This window comes from Erithacus rubecula (genome assembly GCF_903797595.1).
Source record: "Erithacus rubecula genome assembly, chromosome: 6".
Classification (NCBI taxonomy): Eukaryota; Metazoa; Chordata; class Aves; order Passeriformes; family Muscicapidae; genus Erithacus; species Erithacus rubecula.
This window is the reverse complement of record NC_136688.1, coordinates 14,901,868-14,922,392: the sequence shown is the minus strand read 5'-3', so window position 1 is coordinate 14,922,392 and position 20,525 is coordinate 14,901,868. Positions and strand designations below refer to the sequence as shown.

The 20,525-nt window shown below is 40.2% G+C and overlaps 1 protein-coding gene across 1 annotated transcript; it reads left to right on the top strand.

The window, feature by feature from the left end:
• Window positions 1–1,713: 1,713 nt before the first annotated feature.
• Window positions 1,714–16,449, top strand: SLC5A12 (solute carrier family 5 member 12; the record flags this gene model as incomplete). The annotated part of the gene is made up of 15 exons (XM_079307892.1): window positions 1,714–2,070; window positions 4,763–4,828; window positions 5,820–5,871; window positions 6,976–7,043; window positions 7,797–7,951; window positions 9,132–9,272; window positions 10,516–10,645; window positions 10,988–11,076; window positions 11,962–12,074; window positions 13,072–13,139; window positions 13,484–13,570; window positions 14,197–14,375; window positions 14,458–14,561; window positions 15,155–15,276; window positions 16,045–16,449. The coding sequence occupies 15 exons, from the start codon at window positions 1,714–1,716 to the stop codon at window positions 16,201–16,203; spliced, it is 1,890 nt and encodes a 629-aa protein (XP_079164018.1). The 3' UTR covers window positions 16,204–16,449.
• Between the last annotated feature and the right edge of the window lie 4,076 nt (window positions 16,450–20,525).

Below are 20,525 nucleotides of genomic sequence, written 5' to 3'. Positions count from 1 at the left end.
TTTCTTTGGTAACATGACCAGGAGAAAAACCTTCTGACTCAGATGATTATTTTTTCATTTGCTTTATATTTTCATTTTTTTTCCCAGGCTTCATGAACAGTTCTCCCCCCTCTTAACATTATGATGTCTTATTTACATAGTGCAGTTCAGCAGCTCAAATTTAAGAAGAAATGTCATCAAGTGTAAGGGTTTTGCATCTTTTTGTGAATTCCCTGGATTATATATGATATCTGTGGTTTTTCTGGTCAGCCCTACAAGCTGCACACAAACCCCATTAATTCAGCCTCCTGCCAGACTGGGCTGAGGGCTGACCCCAGAAACTCTCTGTTTTAACAGCACAGCTTTTACCATTGCCAGAGACACTCATTAGTAAGACCCTGTAGGTATGAAGCAAAACATGCAGAAAATACCCATATCCATTCTTATAAGGAGAGAAGAATTCAGGTCTGGACACACACTGAGTTGCTACTGACAAAGCAAGACTACCTCTCTTTACTGATGGCTTAAGAAGGGTCCAAGAGCTTAACCAAGACAAAGCTGAAGAAAAGCACTTCTGCTATTAAAAGCTCTCCCAGGTTATGTAATTTCCTTTTTTTTTTATTTTCTTCACAATATACACTCCACCCTTCCTTCAGGGGTGTGACTACACACACTACCTCTCTGTACGAGTTAATCCTTCAGGATGACAAGTAATTTCCTGCCGTTTTGGAAAATGCATTGCTATGGCATTAATGTAGATAAGATTAATATTCAATTATTTAAAACAAAAATACAAAAGGAAAGCCTATTAATTGAATTTACAAAATTATGCCAAAGTTAAGATAAATGTTGCTGTTCAATCTGGTTTACTGTGATTCTCTAGTCCTGTAAGTCCAACAAAGTTGGATAAATAAAATAAATAATTTCTCAGGTGAATCCATAGAAGCTATATTGTCTTTAGTAGAAATCAGTTAAAATTTGGTTTCTAACTGAAGTTCATCCTCAGCCAATGCAGCACAAACCACACTTCCATTCATTCCACTGGTTTTCCAAATACACCAAGGCTGGACTACAGGTGGTGGGGGGAAGTACCACAATTAGTTTTAACCATTAAACTTTTCAGTTTCTTAAGTTTCTTCAGCCTTAAGCTCCAGAGATTCTGCCAAGGAGCACACTTAGCATGTGAAAGGACAACTGCAAAGCCCATTGCTGGCATTCAAGATCAGTTTTTAACCATATGAAGAAATTGCTTCTCTGAGAATAAACTTACTAGTGAGACACAGGTTTGTGCACTGAGCTTTCATTCCTTTCTCTCTCTTTTATTTTTTTTCTCTATTTCTCTCATTATTTGAATATGCTGAGATGTTAGGAAAGAGTTGGATCCAGTGAATGTGCCAGGCTAATGTTTAACCTTCAATTGACACATCACAGATTTATCACAGACCAAAAGGGATTGTATTGGAGATTTCCCAGCTAAGTCCCTTATTTCAGCTTGCCTGGCAGAAGCACCCACAGTACCAGGGTCCAAGTGCATTCCTCCTTAACTCATCCTTAGCCACCTTTTCTTTAACTCCTTGGAGCTGGGCTGGTTAGCAGAAGCCTTCTGGTTGAAGAGCCTTTCAGTGTGTTGTTGTCATTGCTGAGCTGCAGACAAGCTTCAGCAGAGTAAACCAGGTCAGAGCAGCAGACACAGCAAAGCAGAATCCTCCACCAGAGAATTGTGCAGCTGGTGCAATGCCAAACTTTGTAGCACCAGAAGTCAAAAAGTTCGTGGCTTGGGACTACGTTGTGTTTGCAGCGCTGTTTTTAATCTCTGCCAGCATTGGAGTTTTTTTTGCAGTTAAAGAGAGGAAAAAGAAAACTTCAAAGGAGTTTTTGGTGGGTGGCAAGCAGATGACATGTGGACCCATAGCTTTTTCCCTTACATCAAGCTTCATGTCAGCAGTGACTGTGCTGGGCACCCCCTCTGAGGTTTATCGCTACGGGGCATCCTTTGTGCTCTTCTTCCTTTCCTACACCCTGGTCATCATCCTCACTGCTGAGCTTTACCTGCCTGTTTTCTATAGATCTGCCATCACAAGCACTTATGAGGTAAGTAAAAGTGAAATAAAGGCACTCTTCTAGCATAGCTAAGTATCATGCATATGGTTTTTTGAGAAAAATCTTTGGTAGAAAGCTTTCTGCAGTGTTTTACAGAACAAATATATTGATCTACTAATTATTTTTAAAAATAATTTGTATTATCTAAAGTAGTTATTTTATTATTATGTTGCTATATTGCATAAGTTGAAATCAAAAGGGTCAGAGATCCTTTAATGCACATGTAGCACAGACAGGATATGGGTTTATACACAGCACCAAATTAAGTTACAGTTGGAAAATGTTTAAGTGTATCCAAATGCTTCTGGTCCTTTGAGTATTCTGCTCTAGTTTAGAGAGACAGACATTAAGAACAGCATTTAATACTATCCAATTCAAACTTAGTCTAGATATGGTAATTTTGGGCAAATTACTACATCTAAACAGCTGAGGTGGGAGGAAGAGAAGGTGATAGGCCTGTTCAAAAAATAAAAAAGGAAGAAGAAAAAAAATCATGGCTGGAGAATTATTTCAAACATTGTCTAGGAAATGAAATTAGTGACTTCTGAATTTTTTAGAGTTTTTCCTTCATAATGCAGCTCATTGTAACCTGCACATCCTCAGGGCAGCTACTGAGCATTTGTGATGGCTCCTTACTCCCTTCAGCCAACCCCTGCAAGTTTGGTTGCTCCTCTCTGTGGGTAGTTTCAAGAATTAAGTTTAAGCAAGAATTGGATGATGAAACTGGGTTAGTTCACAAGGAACTTTCTGGTAACAGAAAGGCTGCTCATGCTCACTGAGCCCAAAACCAAGGAAGGGCTTTGGTCAAACAGATCTGCCTGGGTATTTGCAAAGATTTTCAGGTCAGTGGAAAGTAAAATTGACCATTGCTGTAAGTAGTTGCATTTTCTAGTAGGTTTTGATCCAATATCAGAGAATTAATTACTTTTGTCATCTGAATCACTAAAAGTGTCATTGTAGATAGAGAGACCCTTCAAGCATGCTGGAAAGATGATTGTTTGCTTCATGAATTATTTTTAGAAATAGGTCAAGTTACATAAACTAGATACATATTCATATGGCAGATTGTGGGGTTTATTGTGCAAGAAACACAAGACCAGCAGGAGCAAAATGAAGAAAAAAGATGTTTTGACAGTACAAGGTGCAGGGCCTAGAGACTTGTAGAAGAGAGAAAACTTGTACAGCTCATGCCTGGTGTCTGCTGGGGAACTCTTGGGACCATGGCCCAAGAGGATCCTCCCTGCATGGGGATCTGCAGAGACCCCAGTGGTGATCCAGCCCCAAACCTGGGCACTGGGAGCTGCTCACCCCTAATCCAGCCCCAAACCTGGGCATTGGGAGCTGCTCACACCCCTAATCCAGCCCCAAATCTGGGCATTGGGAGCTGCTCACACCCCTAATCCAGCCCCAAACCTGGGCATTGGGAGCTGCTCACACCCCTGATCCAGCCCCAAATCTGGGCATTTAGAGCTGGTCACCCCTGAACAACCCCAAACCTGGGCATTTGGAGCTGCTCACCCCTGATCCAGCCCCAAACCTGGGCAGTGGGAGCTGCTCACCCCCCTGATCCAGCCCCAAACCTGGGCATTTAGAGCTGCTCATCTCTGATCCAGCCCCAAACCTGGGCATTTGGAGCTGCTCACCCCCCTGATCCAGCCCCAAACGTGCAGCTGCTCACCCTGATCCAGCCCCAAACGTGGAGCTGCTCACCCTGATCCAGCCCCAAACTGGACATTGGGAGCTGTTCACCCCTGATCCAGCCCCAAACCTGGGCATTGGGAGCTGCTCACCCTGATCCAGCCCCAAACCTGGGCATTTGGAGCTGCTCCCCCCTGATCCAGCCCCAAACCTGGAGCTGCTCACCCTGATCCAGCCCCAAACCTGGGCATTGGGAGCTGCTCATCCTGATCCAGCCCCAAACCTGGGCATTTGAAGCTGCTCACCCCCCTGATCCAGCCCCAAACCTGGAGCTGCTCACCCTTGATCCAGCCCCAAACCTGGGCATTGGGAGCTGCTCACCCTGATCCAGCCCCAAACCTGGGCATTGGGAGCTGCTCCCCCCTGATCCAGCCCCAAACCTGGAGCTGCTCACCCTTGATCCAGCCCCAAACCTGGGCATTGGGAGCTGCTCACCCCTACAGTTCTTTTGAAGGTGGCAATATCTCTCTGCATCCTTGACCTGGGAGTCCCTAAGATGCCTCTTCTTGCCTCCCCATGTTGGTGATGTGCAGATTTGGCTTTAGACTGAGACACAACATGTGGGAAAGGCAGCTTAGCTCATGCACTAGGAAACTCCCTGTTGCTGCCTCACCATTTGCTCCTCCTCCACTTTGTGGAGTTTATGCTATTTCTGATATTTCCTCACTGTATAACTGGAATATACTTTCATTTGAAGTCTAAATTTCTTTGTAGTTCTTGGGATCTTCCAGTTATTCCCGGTACAAAGCAGGTATTGATTACTGCAACCCAACAGAGGACATCAAGTACATGGTACAGAGGAGATTTCTTAATGTGATTATCATTATGCCTCATGGCAATGCTGCTTTTCTCATTAACTGCTCATAACAACAGTGCCAGCTGTAATTCACTTTCAGGGTGAGGTGTTACTCAGGGCAAGGAGCAGGGTTACATCTGTGTTACAGATGCTACATGTGCACTTTACTGAGATTACACTTTTTCCTAGTATTTGGAGTTAAGATTTAACAAGATTGTTCGTCTTGCTGCAACACTGATTTACATCCTACAGACGGTAAGGTAACTTTGACTTTTTTTGTGCTAATTTCACACAACATTGATTTTCACAGACTAGCCTCACACAGCACATTTTTTATAATGAGGTCTTTTAATGAGCACTCTGATTTGTTTGTTGTTTTTTTTTTTTTTTTTTTTTTGTAAATTTTTTCACTTGGACTATGAATGCTAAAAAAGAAAGTCTGATTATATTTTTAACTGTCTAACTCTCCTAACTTTTCCTATTAAGAATGCCATTTTAGTTGTCTGTAACACTCAGATGTTGTGCTGTACTCTCACAGCACACTCTTGGTCTCATATTCACTCTCCCCAAACAAGTGGATCCTGTCTGTCTTGAGAAGCTGGTCAAGCTTCACTGGGTATGTTTAGTTACACATTTATGACACTGAGGTGAATTATCCTGCTTGAAAACTGTTGCACAAGGTGTCCTGCTCACTGCTGTGACCATCTTACATTAGTTACATTAGTTGTGTATTTAATGGAAAGATGGGATTTGATGGGAAATTAAGAAGACATTTCCTTCTGCATTAATTCCCATTTTAATAATTCCCAAACATTTGGCAATAGATCTGAATGCTTATTCACTTTGAAGCTTTGTTTGTTCATCAGTTCTCTCTGATCTTACATGTAAAGGGTATTGATTCAATTACTTCAAAAGGGATTGGATGGGAAAAATGAAAATTTAATTTCTAAGATCCATGCAACTTTATTTCTGTATCACTATTTGTGTTTTCTGGAGATACCCTTTTTCTATTTGATGAGCATATTTTGTCATTTTTTTGTCCTAGCAGTAGAGAAATAAGTAATACAACCAGAGATAATGGTCCTTCCCTCATAAAGGAATTAAACACAAGATTTTAGTTTTTAAGGGCTGAAACAGAAAACCATATACAATACAAACTGATCTGAAGAACCTCCTAGACCTGGAGCCCTACTCTAAATACAAGTTTTATCACTGAGCATTCAAATAGATGATTTTTCTCCTTCAGATCCTTTACACAGGAATAGTGGTCTATGCTCCATCACTGGCACTCAACCAAGGTGAGTTCTCGTGCTGCACTGCTACCCCAATACCAGAAGGATTGCTGGAGTAAATGAAGAAACAAAAACAGATAAAGACAAAGCCCAACCCTCCTCCAAGGTTCTGTAAGAAGGTTTTTGCCTTCACCTTCTAGCTCTTTATTTCTGACTCCCCAGGTTCCTCTCCCCCCAACCATCAGCAGCTCGTGGCTGCTCCCCTGCTCTCCTTTCCACTCAGAGCCACCTGAAGAGATTTGAACCAAACAATTTCCCAACATCCTGACAAAGTTCAAGCTGATGATCCAAGACCATACTGTGCACTTTGATTCCCCCATCCCTGTCTCTTTATTCACATTTCCATAGGCATAACTCTTTTCCCATTGCCAGAGATGAATACTGTTCTGCTGTCTGTCCCCAGACTCCTTCAATTAATATTTGCAAACTAGGCACAGAGCATCCACCACCATAGCAGGGATTTGTGATTTTGCTGTCATAGGGCACAAGGAATCATCATGGCCCAAATCTTGATTTTACCAAAACTGCTTGGGCAGAGATTGTGAGGTTCTTTTCATTGTTCATTATCTGAGTGGCATTTAGTCTGTTTGACCCCACCACTCACACAGCATCAAATTTTCTTCCTCTGTCAGGCAGCTAAATTCCACGAAAATTTACAAAGCAAAATGAATACAGAAAGTTGTTTTAATGAAGCACACGTTAGCATTAAATCATTCTTAGGTACAGGTAACGGAATTTACTTTGGGATTTTTGTCATAGGATTTTTGGGAATCTCTGAAGAACATGATTTCTCAAGTTATGGACTAAGAACAGAAGTGAAGTATTGCTTATAAAACTCTGTCCCCTCAGAATGACATTTTTACTTTATGCAAGTATTCTTAAGTGTTACTTTTGCTTGAAAATTAGTTAATTTCAATTAGAAAGAAAACAACAATGCAAAACAGTGCTCTACAAAACTTGAACAATCCAGCAAAGCTCCTAATAGACTCAAAATATTAAAATTAATACTTGTTCTTATCCTTCTATAGCTAAAGGACTGTTGCTCTTCTGCTACATTCCAGATGACTTACATCCATTTCACTAACAATTTTGTTTTTATTGGTTTCACAGTCACTGGATTTGATCTCTGGGGTTCTGTAGCTGCAACAGGAATTGTCTGCACTTTCTATTGCACTCTGGTATGTAACCAGGCACAGCTGGAGCATAGATGGTTAATTTGACCTTTAATTAGTCCTTTAAAGATGACAGACCATCAGAGAAGGATGGCTCCTGTGGAGAGCACGGAGAGAAATTTCTTCTCCACTCTGAGTTATAAGGAAGTCTATTTGGAGGGGAAATAATCCTCTCCAATTGTAAAACTAGACATCTTGAGACAGAGGCCAGACAAGGAGGCAATAAGCTTCCCTCCCATCTTTTGAGAAGATGATTCTTATCTTTTACAAGTTATAGGCTGAAGAACACTATAATGAGTTTTTTCAATATATCACTCCACCCTTGTTGAAAACACTTATCATGTGCTCTAGTTCTGGCTTGATCACCTATGAAAGTGTCTGTGGCAAACTTTGCAGAGAGAGTTTTCTGTGTTGGGCCAGTTGTGGATTGCTGGGCTCTGAGAATGTATGGAGCCCCAGGAGATGCAGCAAACTCCCTAAGCATTTGTTCCACACCATGAGATGTTCTTCAAATGCATATAAGGATGGCAGAAAAAAACATTTAACTGAAAGTTAGATATTTTTCTGTGTCCATGGACAAACTATTTAGGCTATGAAATTTTCCAACCTGCAAAAACACAAACTTTGTGGGAGAATGCAGAGCCTGATTTGCAGGTGCTGGGCATACAGGTTATGAGTTGTCAAAATAAGGAGGATTTCTACATTTTTCAGTACTTGAGCAGCAGGAGATTGGGGGTATACAGTTTCTCTTTGTTTTAGGGAGGATTAAAAGCTGTTGTCTGGACAGATGCATTTCAAATGATTGTTATGGTGGCTGGCTTCATGGCAGTCTTGATCCAAGGAACCAGTCTGAATGGTGGATCAGCCAAAGTCTGGGAAGATGCCCATGAAGGATCTCGGCTGAACATATTTGAGTAAGAAACAAATGATGCAAACCATTCCTTTCTGTGCATTTAATGTTTAGAAACCATACCAAATGATGCAAACAATTCCATTCTGTATATCTAATGTTTAGAAACCATACCCTCAGTGAGCCAAAAATACACAGACTTGTTATTAAACAACCTTGGTGGCTCAGAGAAGTTCACTCCTCATCTCTTCAGCTGTTGGCAATGCATTTGACCTTTAGAAGAGCCTAACTCTTTCAAGAAATCAAATATCTGCTGGACTGAAAGGGAAAATTGCCATTTTTCCTTGTGTTATTACAGGTAGAGCCCAATTATTCCTTCCAATTTCATACACAGAATATTCTGAGTTGGAAGGGATCCACAAGGATCCAGCTCTTAAGTAAACAGCCTATTCAGGGATAAAACATGAAACCCTGGTGCAGTTAGCACCATGTTCTAGTCAACTGGGCTAAACTCAGTGGCTGACTGTGTGAACCTTTAATTTTCTATTCATAAAACTGACACTATGTTCCTTGCACTTCCCACAGCAGCTAGCACAATGCATCAGTGCATTGGGACAGAAATCTGATTTTCCTTTGGCTGTTTGGAACATTTGCTGGTTAATCAAGGCAAGTGAATCCAGCAGCAGGGTCAAATGTTATCTCTAGATACAGAGATCTGCAAAAATGACACATTTGAGACAGAAAGATACACTTGCACGAGTTAGATTTGCTGATTAACAGAATTCTGTTGCAAAAAGATAACACAGCAGCTGAAGCTATTTATTGTAAAAGAAGTTACATCATAATGATGTGTTTTTAAACTTATTGGGTTTTTTAGACTTTGGTAAGCAACCTTTTTTTCTTACAGAATAGAGGGTCCCAGGCAGGATGGCTTGTAGGTCTGCTGCAATATGATTTCCAAGCATAAGTACCCCTATAAATTTGATTAATCTCAATTAAGTGATCCTTTGACTGGATCTGAATGATACTTGTTTATCATGACTTGAAAACAATGTGTTCCAATATGAAAGTAAAAACCCTCCAAACCTGAACACATCAGCTGTTTTCTGCTGTGGAAAACAGCATTGCCAATGCAGAATTTTTGATTCAGATGGTAGGAAATGACAGAAAAAAATCACCTACCTCTTGCTGAAAAAAATATGTTTAAATAAAAAACTGAATTGTTTTTTTTTTCTTTCTTCTAGCTTTGATGTTGATCCTTTGAGACGACACACCTTCTGGACAATAGTTATTGGGGGAACATTCACATGGCTGGGACTCTATGGAGTCAATCAGTCCACAATACAGAGATGCATTTCCTGCAAATCAGAAAAGCATGCTAAACTGTAAGCCAGTGACATCAACCTTTCCTGCAACTGATCAAGAATTTCTCTGTCAGCTACACTAAATAAATATTGGGATACAATTGGGTAGTAGTGAATTAATTTTACTCTGACAGTCTTGCTACCTCTGGCTCAAAATGACTTCAGTATATGCAGAGGAAAAAGAAAAATCTATCTTTTGCAGCTTATCAATTTGTGATCAGGCTGGTAAACTAACCCTTAGAAGGAGAGCATGGCAAAGATGCCAACACAGAAGCTGTGCTACCTAAAACCTCACTGTAAAAATATATCTATTGGAACAGTGTTTATGTTATACTGGATTAAAAGTTATTTAGTGGGGCACTACAGTACAAAGTATTACCTAAATAAAATTAAATCTTAATAATTTCTTGAAATTCTGCAGCATTAGAATAATCAGAATCAATGAGGACAAAGTGAATTTTCCCAATATAGATATTCAGGTCTCCAGCTTGCTACTTGCCTCAACTTCAGCAGCAGTATATGCATAGCTAGACATATTCTACTAAAAACCACATTATTTCACACACCTAGGGCCAATTGCCTGCACATGTGGCTGAAGAATAAAGGTGATAATTTTTTTCCTTTTTACAACAGTTAGCTTTTTTGCTGCCTGTAAACATATTAATTTTTCTGAAGGTCATGACTTTCTATATTAATTTATCCTGTTGAAAATTCAGTGTCTGAAAAATATTTAGAAGTCACACTGAGAGCATCACCAGTAACAATCTGGGTTAATCTTTGTTTCCTGGTGGCACACTCTGAACTGGGCTTAGCAACAGATCTTGCACAAGGTGAGGTCTAAACATGATGTGAGCTCTATAAAATCTGGCAGCAAAAAACAACTGAGACTGTTACATGGAAATGGCAACATTGGAAATAACATTCTATGTGCTCTGAAGGGAGGACAGTATCAACACCTCCGAACAGGCAAAATCTGTTCCTACAAGGGGCAGGAGTGACAGATCCAGCACTGAGTGCAGGATTTTGTGCAGGGGTTACTTGACTCTTCCAGCTCTGTGGAGCTGCTTGGAAACTCTCTTTGCCCTAGAGCATAAGGATGGTGTGCTTTCCCTTTTTCTTTATTTTTTAGTATTGCTTTGAATCATACCAGTTTGAATTATATAACCAGTTGGGACCAAAGAATCTCCCCAAAAAGTTCAAAATAAATATCTTTGACAATTTTTTTATTTATCTCCCATTAAACAGTTTCTCTCTTTTGCTCTAGAGCACTTTACCTGAATTTACTGGGGCTCTGGACAGTCCTAATGTGTGCAGTGTTTTGTGGGTTGGTGATGTACTCTCATTACAAGGGCTGTGACCCTTGGACTGCTGCTTTCATTGCTGCTCCTGATCAGGTAAGATGTCCATTGAATAATTAGGAGCAGCTTTGGGCTCCAATCTAGCACATTTCAGGACAGTTTAATTCTGTGCAATGCTCTATGTCCTTTCAGCACTCAGGGACTAAGGTGGGTGACAGATCAGGGCTACAATAATATCTGTTCTGGCACTCCTGCAGTTCTAATTCAATTGAGTATTTTTGCCAAAAGACATACCCTTTGCTCAAAATCTGAAACCATCTTATTTGGGAAAACACCAGAACTTAGCAACATGCTCATAAGCATAAAATACTTATTTTCCATTACCTAGGAAACTCCTAATTAATGTCTTGTGTTGCTCTTGTGCCCCTTCTATCCCAGCTCATGCCATACTTTGTTATGGACATTTTTTCCTCGATGCCAGGAGTCCCAGGACTGTTTGTTGCCTGTGCATTCAGTGGAACACTAAGGTTTGTGAATCTGAATTGGCTTTTTAGTTGTTTACAATAATTCCTTGAAAATCCAGAATAAACTCAAAATATGAAACTCTAAGAAAAGCCCAGCTGTTTTTTCAGATCCTTCTAGGAGCAGTAGTTTTTTATTGAATTATGTTTTAAATATTTAAAAGGTATTTAAAAGACATGTGGATGTAGCACTTAGGGACCTGGTTTAGTGGTGGACTTGACCATGATGGGTAAGTAATTGGAGTTTGTGATCTTAGACATCTTTTCCAACCTACATTATACTATGATTATGTTTATCATGAAGTCTAACTCCACATCTGCAGTATCTTTTTATCCCAAATACATTTAGAATAATGTTATCAATACAGACAAAGTATAGAAAAACTGAGTTTAACTTTCCAAAATACTCTTGGGAGCTGCTCATGGTGAAATTGTCATTACTGAAGTTAATTGCCACAATATCATAGTCAGGGGTGTAAATGTTTTCAGCAAGTCTATCTGAACTGTATTCACTAAAGATATTCTCACTGAGCTAAAAGAGTTGGGCATCCATGGAGGACCAGGGTGGCACTAGTGGTGACTTGCACATCCTTCAATTGTAAGGGAGTAAACTTTTAACTCTGGAATGTGTCTATGTTTAAGGTCTCTGCACACTTGTAAATTGAATGGTCAGTTAGGATGTGTTTCTGTCTTGTTCCCTGACAGCACAAAGCAGAAGTAGCAGAAACCTCCCCATTTAAAGTACCACATAAGAAAAATACAATGAATCATAGCTCTATAGTTCTTGGAGAGCATTGGTGCTGAGAAAGAGGAAGCATTTCTTTACAAATTCAAATTGATTTCAGATTATATTACTTCCTATTCACTTTCCATTCTTCTCCCTTTCCACAGCACAGTAGCTGCCAGCATCAATGCTTTAGCAACTGTTACCTTTGAAGACTTGATCAAGAAGGGTTTCCCAAATCTCTCTGAGAAGATGAGCACGTGGATCAGCAAAGGTTTATGTGGGTACCCATTTCCTCCACAGACTCCCCTAGAAACCTCCACAGGAATGTAACACTTTATAAACCCTCAAGGGGAACATCAGCCTGATGCTTCAGCAGCATTGAGTATCAGCATCATATGGCAGAGAAACAAGTACACTATTCAAAATAATTGGAAAAGTTTGGTCTACTGAAAATATTGGAAAAACACTCTTCCTAACACAGAAAGAATATTAATGTAGTTATTACCACAGTACTCTATGGCAGTATTTATTTAGAATAATGCAGTAAGTAATTTCTATTCAAATTTAGATTATTGCATAAGTAGGTTATTATGGTTTTCAGAGAAAAAGTATGAAAATGAAAAAGTAAAAAAAACCCCACAAAATATTATTAACATATCGAGCATTCAACATTATTTTAATTTTAGGATATTTGTCACAATTATTGCAGTAAGACCATAACCCTTTTATGAGTACCATAATAATACCAAAAGAATTCTGTTAAAGTTTGTAAATATCATAAAAGAGCCAAACTCATATATATTTTATTTCTGTATCTGTTTGTAATCTTCTCCATTCTTGTTTTTCTGCTTACTACTTAGTTTTTTCACTCTGAACCTAGAAAGATAATTTTTATGTCTGAAACCAATGTGTGCTAGCATAGAAGTTTTGGTTGGCTTTACTCAAGACTGCCTGCATGAAGGCAATCTTCCATTAAGTTAAAACTGGTGTCAAGGGAAGAAAGCCATGTTGTTTTAGCACTTCTCAACTCATTTATTATATTAATTTGAAAGGGATATTTAAAAACAACAGAAGCATTTCCACATGAGGCATAACTTCTGAATTAATTTCATTGCCACTGTTCTACTTTGTAACCCGCCAAGAATGACCCTCTACAAAGCTGAAGCCCTGTAAACAGCATTATCAAGGAGGCTGCTCCGTGCTGCTGGCCATGTCAGCCCCCAGGGCCACGAGGAGCAGGGCAGCAGCACTGAGAGCCCTGCCTGTCTCTGCAGGTGTGCTGTACGGGGTCCTGTGCACGTCCATGGCTGCAGCAGCCTCGCTGCTGGGAGGAGTGGTGCAGGTACTCTCCCTTCTGAAATGACACTGATAGGATAGCAACCAGCAGGGAATGAGCTCAGCAAATAATGCAGCCAGCTCTGATGGCTGCTAAATCACCTAAACCATTTCTGTGGACATTTTGCTGAGAGGAGTAAGTAGGAAAAAAAATCCCCTAACTCCTGCACTATTGACTCACAGCTAGGAAACAATGCTGAGAGTGATTCCCTCTTTAACTGGGCCCTGAAATCTCTTCCCATCCCTTCTCCCTCACCATTATCCCACTGAAAATTACAGACCAAAATCACAATTGGGCATGCTTCCCCTCAGCTGCTGCCCTGAACTCCTTTTTCTTCTCTGCACCCACAGGCTTCCCTCTCCATCCACGGGATGTGTGGGGGGCCAATGCTGGGATTATTTACTCTGGGAATTGTCTTTCCCTGTGCTAACTGGAAGGTAAGGAAACAAAAATCCTGATCTAAAAGAAAATCTCTCAGTGTTTTTTAGTTAACACTCCATTTTGAAAATTATTTGGGTCTTTGAGCTGCTTTTCAGATTTAGTGCCTGAGGATCTAAGATCTATTTATATATGCCTTTTTCCTGCCTAAATTTATCCTGATGAATTTAAGTCTACACAACAGTGGAATAATTGGTGATTAGATTCACATGAGGGTTTACTTAATTTTTTTTTTGTTTTTTTTGTTTTTTGTTTTTTTTTTTTGTTTCTGAGTTTCATTAAGAAGAAAAAATTATTCAATACCTGCACCAGCCTTGGGATGCACAGAGTGATTACAAAAGCTTTGCCTTCATTCCTTCACTCAAAACACAACACAAGCTCATTCCATTGCTCCATCAGGATTCCCATCAAGGTTAGCAGAAGTAAAACTAAAATCTGTACCACAGCTTTAATCACACTTCTGCTTCAACTTTTATAAATAGGGGGCACTAAAACACCATGTTTTGTACCTTAGCTGGGAGAGAACAGGATTTATTTACACCATAACCCATCCTGCCTAACTCACACTCACAGAAAAGCACTTCCCACGTGTCACCTTTAACAGTGTCTTTCTGTGCTTCCCAAGGGTGCTCTCGGAGGCCTCCTGGCTGGGATCAGCTTGGCCTTTTGGACTGGCACTGGCTCCTTCATTTACCCTGCACCCCCAGCAAAGTCCATGCCCCTGCAGCTCTCCACCCTCAACTGCACGCTGGCCAACAGCACCCAGGGGATGGGGGCTGCAGCCCCCACCCTGCCTCCAGACAGGTACTGGGGCTGTTCTGGCAGTCAGACACAAGATAAATGCAGCTGCTGCCTCTCACCAGCTGCTTTTGTCACCTCTCCTCAGGCCTCTGCTGGCAGACACCTGGTACTCCCTGTCCTACCTGTACTTCAGTGCCATCGGCTGCATGGGCTGTGCCGTCACAGGGCTCCTGATCAGCTTTGTGACAGGTGGGTGTTCCAAACATTTATAGACATCTATATCTATATCTATATCTGTATCTATATCTATTCTATATCTATATAGATATATAAAGATATTTATAAACAAACATGCTTTTGCATAAGCTGACTCAGCTGTTAAAAAAAGCTTTTAAAAAGTCCAGTAGGTGACTTAAGACACAGACATAGAAGAGGGCAGTTGTTGTTGGATGCTGCTGGGAACCAGGGAAAAGCAGCCTTGAAGCCTTGGGTTTCTCAGGCTGCTCAAGGACAAGAAATTATAACAATGATTAAACTCCTGCTGTGATGTTTTGCAGAAAGCATATTTTCAAAGAGATGTTTCCTTCTTGGACCAATGAGTCTTTTCTATTCTGTTTTGCATGAGCTACCCTATATAACTGTAGTGTTTCTTTAAATAAAGCTCTCTTTTGCTTCTCCATTACACAAAGAACTATGTTATCCTTTTCACCACTCCTACAGCCAAAATGGGACAGGCATTTGGGCTCTGATCCTACTCCCCCACCTCATGATCTGAGGCTCCCAAGGCTCATACCAAGCTATCCATTGACACACTTATTATTATTATTATTTTCTTTTTGCAGGACCCAGTAAAGGAGAAGACATCCCACCAGTGTTAATTAAGCCAGTCTGCAACCTGTTCTGCTTTTGGTCCAGAAGACTCAGAATGCTGCTGTGGTGTGGTGTGCAGCACGACAGTCTGGAGGTGAGTTCCTGACCCCACTGGGGTCCTGCTGTGGCCAGGAGCAGTGGGAACACCTGTGTGTGCCTGTGTGATGGCAAGGGCTGAGCAGAGAGCTGACCAGCCTTCAACAGCTGGTTGGAGCCCAGGAGAGGGATGCTGCACAAGCACCATGGACATGAGATCAGCCACATCCTGGCCAGTAATAGGTTACCTATTTTCCCATTTCCATCAAATATAGGGACTCAGGCTCTCCAAAAACCCTTGGGAAAGCCAGGAGCTCATGAAACAGGGTCTGACCTCCCTCACTTGCCCTGCCCTCCCTGCTCCAGCAGCTGAGCAGGGACAGAACTGCATCTTACCCACCAGACAGTGTAGATGGTTCAGCAAGCCTCATGGGGGTTCTAAAGCCTTTCTGAGCTCACAGCAATGCCACAGCTTGCTGATAGGCTTCCAGAAGCTCAGAGAAAAAGCCTTCAGAGCTCCTGTGCTGATGCAGCTCTCAGGCTGCTGCCATCCCCAGCAGAGCCTCAGTTTTGCCCTCCAGAGCAGCCTCAGAGCAGCCAGTGCTGCACCACCAGCATCCACTGCTCCTCTCCCCCTCCACAGACACAGACACAGCAATTCCCCAGGTGGCTCAAGGTTTTGCAGCTCATTAAACAGGCACATAGAGTGACACCTTTCCTCTTGCACTTTTTAAATGGTTTTAACAATTTTCCTTTAATCAAAGGAAAAAGGCAGTGAATACAGGCTTCAACCCACAAGGGTGTTTTCTTTTTTTTTTTTTTTCAGATGGACTTTGAGAAACAACAGCCTAAGGTTGCTGCAAATAAAACCAGAACAGATTACACCTCCAAGAATAACACCAACAAAGAAAATAATCACCAGATCCGTGGTTACAATTCTGAGGAAAATTCATATACAAATATAAGCAGAGAATCTTTCCTCTAGAAGCTGAGGGACAAGGCATGTTTAATCAAACTTTAGTTCTTCAGCTTTAAGAAATTAGTAACTTCTTTTACTGCATTTACCAGCTTGTAGGTGACCACGAGGGAGCAATTGCTCTCTATAGCAATACAAGGCAGATTTTTTATTTATGAATATCTTGGCAGACCTGGGAAATGATCAGACAGTCCAAGTTGGGTTTTGGAAGCACTGCTGTTCCAGAAGAAATGCTTCATGAATGCTGTTGTGGAAGCTGCCCCTCAGATGCAGCTCAGTAGATCTGCACCACAGGCTCTATTCAGCAGCTCCTGGCTGAAGGGAATGTGCAAAGGTGAATTGGAATGAACCCAGACCTGGGAGAGGTTGGTGTGTCACTGAGCTGAGTCTGTGAGCTGCCTCTGATGGAGAGAGGAGAGGTCAGGCTGAGCTACACCCAGGAATGGCAAAAAGTCTCCTCACAGAAGCCTTGCACAGGCCAGACTGCTCTTCCAGCCACTGAGACAGCAGTGTTTGCTTCCTCTGGGGAATCCAAGCTCTCTTTACAACTTCTCATTGCAAAAACTGTAGGACAGAGCAACAAATTTTACTTCAAATTCAGGATAGTTCTTTATCTGTGTTAGTTTTCAGCTCAAAAGGATCCACTTTCATGCAATAAAGAAAATAAACCAAAATTTAATGATGATCATGACTCTTAATTGATAATTCACGCTGAATTTTGAAAAAAAAAGACACATAAAAAGGGAAATAATCTGTCTGGTACACTATCTGGGAAGCAGAGCCCACTGAGGGCTCTCTTTCAGTGAAACACATTTCTTCTAAAACACGTTGTTTGTAAATAAAAGTCAACCTCTCATCTTGATAAAACTGGATATACTTTTTCATTAAATATATTTGATTTTAAACAAAATTCACAATTGAATGAAATAGACTAAATGAAAATACTAAAGATGACTCATGGACTCAGGTGACACATTTGGCTTGTATGTCTTTGAAGAGCCCCAGCATTGCTTTTGCTTTTTGCTTTGACAACTCAGTCTAGCAGTGTCTTGAGGCCAAAATAATTGAATAATTGTTAAAAATGCCTGAGTCAAGTATGACCCTGAAATTACTTTCCTACAAGACTATGGTGTGAATGCTCATGAGCACTCAATTTTCAAGTGTACAGTTGCCACTCACTTTAATAGTGAGTGTACAACTGCTTTTAATTATCTTTGAATATCTGGAATAATAAAGCTCACAGCCTTTTTCAAAGATATCCAAGTTTATTACTGAAAAAAAGTAATAATCAAATGTGCATGATACAGCAAGTAGTTGCATTTGTATATGTAAACCTTGATAAAGTAAACACCATCCCAAAGACAAATTTATGCCAAAAGTGTCTTACAATAGTTAATCAGATTTACAACTTTTTTTCTCAGTGAATTCTTTTATTTCTGGGGTACATAGCTGCTTGTAAAAGCAATCCTAAAACACAAAAGAAACTGAAAGCTGACATGCTGGAGGAAATAGCTTTTGCACAGAAAAGTAAATTTCTCCAAAATGCTCTCTGATACTGTAAACTTGTTTTAAATATTACTTACAAAGTGAAGATTTACGAGTAGAAAAAATAGCTGAAATTTTATTCTTACTCCTTACTTAGAAATCAAGTTGTATTTAAACATTACACAAATTTCAAATATATACACATTTTAAGAAATCTCTCATGATCATGATATTGCAAGTTAGCCAGGACTATGGGAGTAATAAAATGACTGAAATATTTTATTCAGTCAGATTTTACATGAGATTATTTCAATGATCTGAGATTTCAGTGATACTACTCTAGGTAAAAATTAGAGCCAACAGTTTGGAAGATCTTTCAATACAAAACTCCAAGTCATTTAAATAGAACATGAAAAGAAAATGTGATCTGATTTATTTTTTTCATTATTAACAGAAAAATCATTGTGTTCTCAGTGGTTAAAATCTCACTAGCTTTAGCTCCAGTGGGTTTAATCCTGATTTCTCACCCTGTTGCATCCTAACAAGCAGCTCAGGTCAGTAAGGATGCAGAGAACAACACAGAGGTTGCATCAAGAATACAGAATGAGCCAGCAGAACTGACACAAGCCCATTCTGAGTGCAGGGAGGAGGGAATACATTGACATTTCTAGACTGAATCTCTGGATTTTAGAAGTTCCTATATACCATGGAAGAGTGATTTCCCTACTGCTCCTTGTTGTGCCATTAGAACTTTGTGCTGCTCTGGTAGCTTTGTGCTATTATGGTTATGCCAAGGTTATGACAACCCAGATTTCTAGGAAATATGTTTGCAATGGCAATATCCGATAAAAATCTGATAAAACAAATCCATTATAGTAATTTAAAAATTATACAGCTGGGCAGGGTATTTAGGATGCATGTGTAAGGAGAAAAAAGTGTGAAATGGCACAGGTGGAGGTACCCATACTGTCTCACCCTGCTTCATCCAATGCTACAGGTTTGTGAAAAGCACCAGACACAATTGTGCTTGTTCACCTTCTGCTTTGGCATCTCAGTAAGGGACATCCAAATACAGCCTGTAAAAAAACCTGCTGTTACAGAATTGCCCTGGAAATTGGACTGTCACCCAGAATAAAATAAAACACTGAGGACAAGTAAAGAATGAGCCAAAGGAGGAAAAAAAAAATCAGGAGGCCTCTCCCCATGCTTCATCCTCAAACTCTCATTTTTCAGAGCCTGTTACAATTCTGGAGCAAAACCTGCTGGAGTGAACATGAGCCCTTTGCTGCTTTGACTCATTCTCACCCTCCACCTGCTGGTTCCTGAATTTTACTTCAGAAGAAGATTGGGGTTTTGTGAGCATGAGGTTGAATACAAAAATAATTTGGGAATTTTTTAAGCTATTAGATTTCCTACTACAGGAATATAAATTAGAATTCACTTAAACACTTCCAAAAGGTGCCACATTATGCATTTTAGTCAGACAAAGTATGCATTGGAACAAAATAACAGGTCTGCCTGCAAGTAGACTTCTGTTTGAATTCTAGAATCAGTCTTAACTGATTAATAATCAAATAATTATTATGAAGTGCTACCCTTATATTTGCTTCAAACTACTGCATTTTAAGAGAATACTGACACCACAATTTTCATCTCTGTCCATTTTCTTAACAGAAATAGAAACTAAATAGAAAATGTGATTTTTTTTATATTTTCCATCAACTTTATTGCATTCACAAGTAGCTGTTTGTATAAAATTTGATTTATAAGGCCAGTATAAATATAAAAATCCAGTTTATAATATTTTTAATGAAAATTGGTGACATTTACAGGCTAACTATGCTAATTTGCCTCCAACTGTGACATAATACAAAAGTTTGCCAAGTCCCACAGTGCCCTGTAGGACATGGCAGGTAACTCCAATGGATTCCATGGCTCCAGAAACCCTCTCTGGCTACACTCCCATTTGGAGTCTGCATTGGAGGAATCTGCAGCAAGGAAAGAGCAGATGTGCATTATGCATATGATCATCTTAATGGCACATTAGGAATAAAACATCACTGAAGCTCTTGCCTTTCCCCATATTAACACAAACCCTGAAGCTATGTTTCCCAATATACTTTTTCCTTCTATAGAACTTTTTTTTTATGAAGGAAACTTCTGGAAAATTAGAATTTTTCCATTAAGGTATTTGTCTATTAACCTAGTTTTACTAGTCTGTCTAGACTAGTTTCCTTCTGAGCTTTCCACAGGACACACTGAGCCTAACTGTGCCTCAGAACACAATTTATGAAAAGTTGTTGTTGGAAAAGGGCACAGCCACAGCTGATGCGCATTTCATGCTAGTGAAGATACGTATTTCCAAAGAAACATCTAACAAAAAAACCAAAGATCACTTATCATCTACCATCACTGTTGAAATTTTATCCCTGCCATAATTTTCTCTATAAATGCTTTAATGAAAAGGGTTAGGAAAGAAATTAATCATTAATGTTGGAAAACACCTCCAAAATTATCAGGTCCAATATTTGACTGAATATCAACAAATATCACAAGTAAATCACAACACTAATGCAATGCCCAGTCATTCCCTGAGCACTTCCAAGGATGACTCTGTCACCTCTCAGGGCAGCCAATTCCAATGCTTCCAAAGACAAAATTCCTCCTGCTGTCCCACCTGACCCTTACTGAGGGTGTCTTTGATGCCTTGTTCCCAAACACCCACCAAGGGATGCTCAGTCAGGGCTGTGCAGCCCAAGCTCAGCACCCAGGCAAGCCTTAGCTCTTAGCTGTGAACACTCTTAATGCCTCCCTCGTTGCAGAGACAAAATTCAGGGAACTTCTCA